General features: G+C 48.0%; 1 protein-coding gene and 1 long non-coding RNA gene across 3 annotated transcripts in view; one reads left to right on the top strand and one right to left on the bottom strand.

Annotated features, from left to right (window-relative positions):
- The window catches only part of LOC138162895 (uncharacterized), a 146886-nt gene that overhangs the window by 10204 nt on the left and 127931 nt on the right, over positions 1-8751 (top strand). The window contains exon 3 of one of the 2 annotated variants that reach the window (XR_011168744.1): positions 3475-3604. The exons of the other annotated variant lie outside the window; for it this stretch is intronic. This is a non-coding gene — a long non-coding RNA (uncharacterized lncRNA). Of the gene's footprint in view, positions 1-3474; positions 3605-8751 lie in introns of those variants that run through there. 2 annotated transcript variants of the gene reach the window in all.
- EPS8L3 (EPS8 signaling adaptor L3) overlaps positions 1-8751 on the bottom strand; it is a 20691-nt gene that overhangs the window by 4603 nt on the left and 7337 nt on the right. The window contains exons 5-15 of the mRNA XM_069090423.1: positions 5172-5330; positions 4780-4929; positions 4586-4650; positions 3723-3808; positions 3460-3566; positions 3050-3161; positions 2875-2939; positions 2464-2538; positions 1822-1970; positions 467-578; positions 141-163 (exon numbers count right to left, since the gene is read on the bottom strand). Of these exons, the coding sequence (XP_068946524.1) occupies positions 141-163; positions 467-578; positions 1822-1970; positions 2464-2538; positions 2875-2939; positions 3050-3161; positions 3460-3566; positions 3723-3808; positions 4586-4650; positions 4780-4929; positions 5172-5330 (1103 nt within the window). The remainder of the gene's footprint in view (positions 1-140; positions 164-466; positions 579-1821; positions 1971-2463; positions 2539-2874; positions 2940-3049; positions 3162-3459; positions 3567-3722; positions 3809-4585; positions 4651-4779; positions 4930-5171; positions 5331-8751) is intronic.

The raw sequence follows: 8751 nt of genomic DNA, 5'->3' as shown, positions 1-8751 counted from the left end.
GAGAGAGAGAGAGAGAGAGAGAGAGAGAGAGAGAGAGAGAGAGAGAGCTCTGCAGACTCTCTGGTAATTAGATTTACGTCGCAGGACACCAGCCCAGCACCTTTGGGCTATGACCCACCCCTATTGATCCTAGGACAAACCTGGGGGAGATGGGATCCTGGTCCTGTAAAGAAGAGAGAACAGGAAGCAGATCAGAGCAGGGAACCAGCCCCAGGTGGGGGGAAACATTCTAATTGATGTGAATAATTCTCCTCACTCCCTCAAGAAAGGCAGACAATTACAAACATTATTGAGGGAAATGTCACTTTGAATTTGGCTGGGAGGAAAGAAAAGGACTTGGCCAAAGCTACCCATCTGACCCGAAGCTGGAGGAGCTTAGGCAGAGGCCTGGGAGGGCTGAGGGGGGCTGCCACCTGTGCTCCTCCTCTCTGTGCCCTGGAACCAGGAAGTCCCTCTTGTTTCTTACCTTGGCTTCGTTGTCCTGGTGGGTGGTGCTGGAGCTCTCTGAAGACTGAGATAGCAAAGAGAATCTGGGTGTGCGTATAGAACTTGTGGTCTCTTGGTCTGCCTCATGATCCCTGGGGAGGGGGGAAAAACCCCAAACAAACCCTATGTGAGCCAGTCCCCCTTTTACACTGAACTGTGGTTCAAGGAAGACGGGAGGGAGACAACAACAGTGTTTCCTAGTCTATGGGGGAACACAGGACCATTCGCTGGAAACAGAAAAGGCCCTTAGAGACTATTCACATCATTTCACATGAGGAAACTGAGACCCAGAGAAGTTAGGTGACTTGCCCAAGTTCACATAACTAGCCACTGGTAAGGTCGGGACTCAAGCCCATGCCCCTAACTTCAAATCCAGTGCTTTTTGCACAACACCATTCTACAAAAGAAAACTATAGGCACACATATGAGAAAAGTCATAGCCAACTGTATTTTAAAGGAAACAACATAGGGTATTAGAAAGAACATTGCACTTGGAATCAGAGGGCCAGGATTCAATTCTCAATTCTGCCACTTACTATGGGAGTGACTCTGACCAAGTCACTATACCCCTCTCAGCCTCAGTTTCCCCATCTGTAACATGAGATAGTCAGACAAGTTCCCTTCTAGCTTTACAGTTATATTAGCTAAGCAACTGGGTGGCGTTGTAGACAGAGGAGCTGGGCTTGGAGTCAGGAGATCCTAGTTCAAATGCAGCCTCAGCTACTTTCTAGCTGTGTGACCCTGGCCAAGGCACTTAACTTCTGTTTGCCTTAGTTTCCTCAACTGTATAATGGAGATGATAAAAGCCCCTACAGGTTGTTGTGAGGGTCAGATGAGTACAGCAGACACTGTATAAATATTTATTCCCTGCTTCCCATACTAATACATTTGTAAGGAACTGCACAGGTATTGTAACTTTCTGGGCACATAGATTTGGAATTGGAAAAGGTCTTCCACAGACCCCCTTCACTTTTACTAATAAGGACCCTGAGGATGAGAGAGGATGGGAGAGACCTGCCCGCTGTCACCTAGCCACAGGAGCATCTCCAGGTCCATGCCCAATGTTCTTTTTACTATACTTTGTAGGTGTGTTGTGGGTCAACTTTATTTTGTGCACTCTATTGGAGTACAGGGTCAACTTTGATTTCCATATAAACAGCCAGAAATATGCTAAATGATTTCCTGCACTGGGTGGGAGGTGGGCTCAATGAACTCTAAGGGCCCTTCCAGATCTAAAATTCTCTGAATTTAGTAAAATGCCCATGTAGGGGCATGCTTGGGGCTTGGAGGTGAGTGCAGGCATCTGGGACTAATGTGACAGGAGTTTGCTCTCACGTGCTCATGGTCCAGAACTTTCCTAGACTTTTCCAAAAATCCACTTCATTTGGTATCAGACAAGAATCCAGTAAGGCAATGGCATTGGGGGTTAACCGGGGAACTTCTATCGAAGCTGCCAAATGAGGATTGGGGCAGTTGGACATCACCTGGGGGAATAACAGAGAGTATGTTGGGAACACTGGTTCCATGCTGAACAGGAGACAGCATTAAAAAGACATGCCAGGACCCAGTACCTATAGGTAGGTTTTAAAATGTCTGTGTTTGGACATTGGTGTATGTTCAAGCCTGTTGAGGGACCTGTCTCTTTAGTCCATGAGACCTTCTTCTCCCTGAGTTATTCCTCTGAGGTCTCTTCCCCGTCCAGAGAATCCCTGACTCCCTTGGGACGGAAGACAGTGGCTTGTTCTGAGGCCCTGCCCAGCATTAGCCGTGTTGGAACGTGAAAAAATCTGAGTGTGTAGGAATTGAGGGGGAAATAGAACTCCCTTAGGTCTCTCACCCTCCATCCCTTTACTGGCTCATCCATGCTTCTTCCTATATCCACCCCCCATTTCCTCTGTTCCCCTCAATCTTCTGTCTACTTGGATCTCTTCCCCTTCCATTCTCCATCATGGTCTACGCTGTGCCATTTCAACTTACCGTGCTCAAAGCTTGGAAGAGGATGTGTACAAATTCAGGGGCGCCTGGCTGCTGTAGATAGGGGTCCAGCTTCCCCTGGGGACATATTAATAGACCAGTCCACTGTGTCACCACCAGGGCACTTGGCTCCCCCAAAGGGGTTGAGGGCTTGGTTTTGAGGGCTGAGTTTCCAGGCAGTAAAGAGGGAGGGGAGGAGAGGGAAGGGGAAGGGGTTTGTTTCTAGAGCTGATTCTAGAGAGGCAAGTTTCAGGGGTAGAGTTTGATTTTTGGACAAGAGGAGAAGAGCTGGGGCTAGGGCTTATGAAATGAGGAGGAGTGGAAGAGGTTTATTTTGGGGGTAGGAGGCTGGAGAAGGAAATTCAGTTCTAGGACTAACCACGCCTCTCTCCACCTCCCCAGGGGTTGACTTACCAGGAGATTGAGTACATGCTTGCTCTTCTGAAAGCACTCTATATATTGGGGTTCTGAAGGAAGTCCTGTGAGGCAGAGACAGGACTGACTGGCCACTCATAGTCCTGTGCCAGTGCCCCTCCCTCTTACCCCACCATTCCTGGTGGCCCCTGTCCCATCCAGGACCTGTGCTCACCTTTTGGGGTCTTCTTCTTCCCCATAATCTTCTTTTTTGTTTTATTTTTCTGGGTCCCCTTTACCATGTCCACAAACAGCTCAATTTCACTCAGGTTGTTGTTCAGTTCCTCCTGTATCCAGACAATCCCCCCCAGACTGAGTCTTTGACCTTGAGTAGGTCAATGACCCCTGCACTCCCTCAGAGTACTATGTCATTGAGCACACATGGGAGATTCCAGACCTGTTCCTCCAACTAACCCTAGCTCTGCCCTCCTGCCTAGCCTTAGCCTTCCTACATTTCTGCCATTGTTCCAGTCTCGTCTCCCATGAAAGAGGAAGGTGCTCTGGCCCTTCCTTCATCCCTCCCCACCTTCCCTCCACAGTGTGCTCAGAGTCAGAGGGTCCCAGATTAATTCTGGATGTGTTTACTATGTCTCTTTGCAGGTCCAGAGGGGTCTTAGGCTGTGCAATCTGTGAGGGAAACTGGTCAAACCTCTGTGGTTCCTGGTTTCTAGGCTGGTATGAGGAGAGGAATCCTGTAATGTTCAGAAGACAAGGGAGGTGACTATTGCAGTTTCTTGTTGAACTTGTTTCCCCCAGGGATGCAGAGAAAGCCATCTCCCTCCCCTGCTTCAATCAAGATCTCTTCCCATCCCCCATCCACCTCCCTCCATGCCCTGGACCCTACTCACTTTGCTCAGTGGAGTTCCGGGGATACTTCTTTGGGGGATCTGCCTCCTGCCTATGCTGATTGGGTGGGACACCCCCAAATCTGTATCTGTGAAGAATATAATAAAATCTGAGTCTGGGTCTTAGAAACAGGGAGAGAGGGGCCCTGGTCCCTCAACCTTCAGGCCCTCAGGATAGCATTTTGTCTCCTTGTCTTTTCAACTCTGTAACTCCAGACTCCTCCCCCCTTCATCCCACAATCCCCATCCAAGTCTCAACCTGTTCCCTTTTCAACCAATTCCATTTCCATCTCGACTTTAATCTTTAGCCGTTAGATGTTTTCCCATCTCTAATATTTCTTTTATTCCCATTCCTTAGCTTCTCATTCTCTGTTCTTTATTTAGTTGTTTCAGTCCTGTCAAACTCTTTGTGACCCCATTTGGGACTTTCTCTTTCTGGAGTGGTTTGCCATTTCCTTCCCCATTCTCATTTTACAGATGAGCAAACTGAGGCTGGGTTAAGTGACTTGCCCAAGGTCACACAGCTAGTACGTGTCTGAGGACGGATTTGAATCCAGGAAGATGAGTCTGATTCCAGGCCTGGTGCTCTATCCACTGTGCCACCTGGCTGTCCCAGTCTCCCATTTATCCCCATTCTAATTCCAGCCCCATCTTCATCCTCACTCTCTTTTTATTTCCATATCCTCCAACTTGGTCCCAATGTTGGCTCTTTTTTTTGACTCTGTCTTCAGCTACTTTTCTAGCCTCAAGGATAGCAACTGGGATATCTCAAATTAGCTTCTGGGTTGTGTGGAATGATCTCTTCCCACTGACCCTGGGGTCGAGGGCCAGCTATCCTTGGGAGCTTTATAGGGCCGTGGTTCTACCTTGATTCTTCTTCTTCTTTGGATTCACTGATAGCCTTCTGTAGGTTATTCTTCAGGATCTCAGCCTGGACAAAGGGATAATCGGAATACATGAGCCTGGGCAGGGGCCCTGCTCCTCCCAGACCTAAACCTGGTATTCCTTTTTTATTCCCTCCAGGCCACTGCTTTCCATCCTTCCTCTCCAGGCTGCTCACCCCAATTTCCCAGCACTGGAATAGCAGGACACTGGTAAAAGGCTGGCCCAGCTCCTGAAGGATGATTATTAGAATGGAATTGTAGGAACAGCTATTCAATATAGCATCTAGGGACTGGATGCCATCCAAGGGGTAGGAATCCAGCTCTTCCTGTGGGAGGAAAGGAAAGACAGTGAAGGTATCTTCTTGAGAACCAGGACACATGCCCTCCTGGGGGCTCCCTCTACCATCGAATACCCATAGCCCCTAATCTGGTCCTCTCAATCCATACATACCTGGGGGAGTCCTTGGACCTGGGAGGGGAGGGATCAGCATGAGAGGGAATGTGGAGGAGGGAAAGGTCAAGGGCCCCTTGGGGAAAGAGGAGGGGAGGTATATGATGAAGTGCTCACCCTGGTCTCGATATCTAGGATCTGGAGCCAGTGGTTGTGGACCTGCAGGACCACATCCTGGCCCCACACTTGACCTTGGGCATCCATCATCTGGAGCTTCCTGACTACATCCTGAGGTTCCCGGATAGTTCCTGAGCCAAGCTTACAGGTCAGCAGGTGCTGAGGAATAAGAAAGGAGAATGGTCAGGGGCTGGGGACACTTTGAGGAAGGGGGGTCCAGCAGATCCCTTGTTCACATGGTAGGAAGTGCTCCCCAGGGTCTCCAGACAAGTAGAGCCTGCCCAGGTCAAGTCATGGTCAAGCTTGGAGTTTGGGGAATATTTCAGGGGAAAGGGATTGGCAAAAGAAGGCTGACATTTGGCACGCTTCAGAGTTTGGGTAGGATGAGGGTCTGTTTAAAAGGAGAACTTTGTGACCATCTTGAATCTATGGGGTTTCAGGTACTACGGCAAAGAGCTGGCGGCCCCTTTGATTTCCTATTGCCCTAGGGATAAAGTCCACAGTCCTTTGCTTGCTTCTCAGAGACACATATCGGCCCCTCCCTTCCTTTACAGTCTTTTCTCACAATTGCTCCCCAGTCCACACTCAACTCCAGGCAGGCCAGCCCCAGAGCCCGCCATTTCATCAGGCATCCCCAGAGTCTGACACAGGAGCTTGCACATAAGGATAGGGGCTGCACCTGAGCTTTCACGAGCATAGGGAGCTCCTGGGTGAGGGAACTCCCTCTACCAGTGCAGGTTGGCACCTCCCCTGAAACAGCCTGAGAGTTACATTGAGCACTGAGAGAGTGTATGCCTTCCCCCGGATATTGTTAGTGAGGCTGGAACTCCCTGGCTCTGGAGCCTCTAGGCTACACTGTCTGTCTTGCACGTGTTAGGTTCTTTATAAATACAGCCCAAGTTATTGGACTTGGAGAATCCCTTTTGTGTGTTTGTGACTGTACAGAGCCACCTGAGAACCCTATCCCTTCACAATCCCTTATCCAGTGTCTGGGAGGCAGCTCAGGCCCCATTCCCTCTACGAAGGCATCCCTAACTCCCACAGCATCTCCCTTCCCTGGCCTCCCACACTGTGTGCTGTCTCTGTGTTAGCCAGGATCATTCGTATTGTCTTGGGTTATTCAGCTGTTTCGTGAATTTGTCTTGTCTTTTCACTTGGTCTGTTCTACAAATTACAAGTGTGTCACTCTCATCTTTTCCACTCTCTCCTCTCCTTTCCCCTCTCCTCTTCTCTCTCTCTCTCATTCACCCGTTGCCTCTCTCCTTGTCCCTGTCTCCCTTTCTCTCTCCTTCTTCCTGTTTTCCTTTCTCTTCCTTCCTTCCTTCCTTCCTTCCTTCCTTCCTTCCTTCCTTCCTTCCTTCCTTCCTTCCTTCCTTCCTTCCTTCCTTCCTTCCTTCCTTCCTTCCTTCCTTCCTTCCTCTCCCTCTCATCTCCATCTGCCTCTCCCTCTCTCCCTCCCTCCCTCTCCCCTTTCTCTTTTCCCTCTCCCCCACTTCTCTTTCCTGCCTCTAACATAATATAATAAGGCCCTCTATAATGCTTCCTATACTAATGCTTTGATCACCTCTGTTACCCACACCCACCTCTCTGTGAACAAACCTATGGTCTCTGTCAGAACCCTCAAATCTCCTCTACCCTTCTCTACTTCAGCACACACTTGATTTCTCAGCATTATAGATTCCCAAGGTTGGAAAGGAGCTCAGCAATTATTAGTCCACCTGTTACTTGAACAGGACTCCCTGACAATTGGCCATCCAGTGCCCAGCACATAGAGTAACCTAAGAAATGCTTGTTGATTGTTGACTGATTTGACCCCAGCTTGAAGGACTCTAGGGCGGAGCTGACATTTATACAGACTGTCTCAATGATCTTTGCAGAGTTTTCAGCTTAATGCTTCAAAGCAGTATATCATATATTATCTCACTAAGTCCTTGCAAAAAATCCCTGAGGCAGATGCTATTATAGCCAGGCCTAGATTAGTGAGAATAATGAGTCACCCGAAGCATCGGCATGCATTTGAATTTACCCTATCCAAAGTCCTAATTATGTAAAATACAGTAATTTATTCCAGCTCAATGGAAATATATAGCACAAATTCAGATAATGTGACTACTTTGTATGGATTCATTAGTCACACTAATAGGGCCAGGCAGTGTGAAATTCATGTAACAAATGAGGAACTGAGGGTAAGAAAGGTTAAGTGACTTATCCAGGATCACACAGTTAGTGTTTGTGACAAGATTCAAACTCAGCTGTTCCTAAGTCCAGTGCTCTACGCCCTGTTGCTTTTCTGTCATTGTTCAATCGTGGCCAGCTCTTTGTGATCTGACTTGGGGTTTTCTTGGCAAAGATACTGGAGTGGTTTACTATTTCCTTCTCCAGCTCATTTCATAGAGGAACTGAGGCAAACAGGGTTAAGTGACTTGCCCAGAGTCACAACTTCCTAATTCCTGACTGTGTGCATTGTGCACTCTGGCGCCCCCTAGCCGCATCGCCATATAGCTACCAAGTGCCTTACATTGAGTTTAAGCTCCTCTCCCTGTAACTTTTACCCATCACTCCCAGTTCTGCGCTCAGGGGCTAAGCAGAAGAAGGTCTTTCCCTCTTCCACAACTTGCCAACACTTGGAGATAGTCACTATGTCCAAACCAGAGGTACCTAGTTTATAGTACACTGGGCCTAGAGTCAGAAAGATCTGAGTTCAAATACTACCTCAGACACTTACTTGCTGTATGACCCTGGGCACCTAAAGTTTCCTCCTCTGTAAATGAGGATAATAATAGTACTTACCTGCTAGGGTTATTGTGAGCTTCGAATGAGATGTTTGTAAAAAAAAGCACTTAGCACACTGCCTGCATTGCAGTAGGCACTCAATAAATGCCTGTTCTCTTCCCCCTTTCCATGAATCACAATACCTCTACCATTTGCATGGAGACCTTAGCTGGGTCGGGGTAAGCTTACTGTTTAGTCCCAGTGTCATCCGAGAACCATCAAACCATGGCCTGCTCTTAATTTCTCATCATTCTAACTTCTATGATATTCCTACACCAATCATTATGAAGTATCTACTCTGTATTCAGCATTGAGCTGGGCACTGGAGAAGAAACAAAAATACCTTAGAAGGCTTCCCTTGTGTGGTTCCCTTGCAGGTCCTACCATTCACTTAGTCTCCCACATTCAGATTATCTCCATCTCACTATTCAGATTTGTCAAAATCACTTAGTGCCTAGCATGCAGTAGGCACTACATAAATGCTTACCTCTGCCCCACTCCCATTCCCCACTATTCATATCCAGTCAAGCACCTGGTAATCCCACCTTTACCAGTCATATCGATCTCATTTGTCCTCCTCTTTATTCTAGCTGCAGCCTAGCATAAGCCCTTGTCGCTACTGCTTGTATTCTTATAGTGCCCTGCTAACAGGTTTCCCTATACTTTTGCCATCCCTCATACTATTGCCAAGAGTGGGGTGGGAAGATGACAAGTGCCTACTGTATGCTAAGTACCGTGCTAAGAACTTTACAAATATGATTTCTCTCTCTCTCTCTCTCTCTCTCTCTCTCTCTCTCTCTCTCTCTCT

Source organism: Petaurus breviceps, unplaced genomic scaffold, assembly GCF_028583685.1.
Source record: "Petaurus breviceps papuanus isolate PSGF00001 unplaced genomic scaffold, PetGlider_PUasm1.0 186, whole genome shotgun sequence".
NCBI lineage: Eukaryota > Metazoa > Chordata > Mammalia > Diprotodontia > Petauridae > Petaurus > Petaurus breviceps.
Note: the sequence above shows the minus strand (reverse complement) of the source record. Positions and strands in the feature narration are given on the sequence as shown.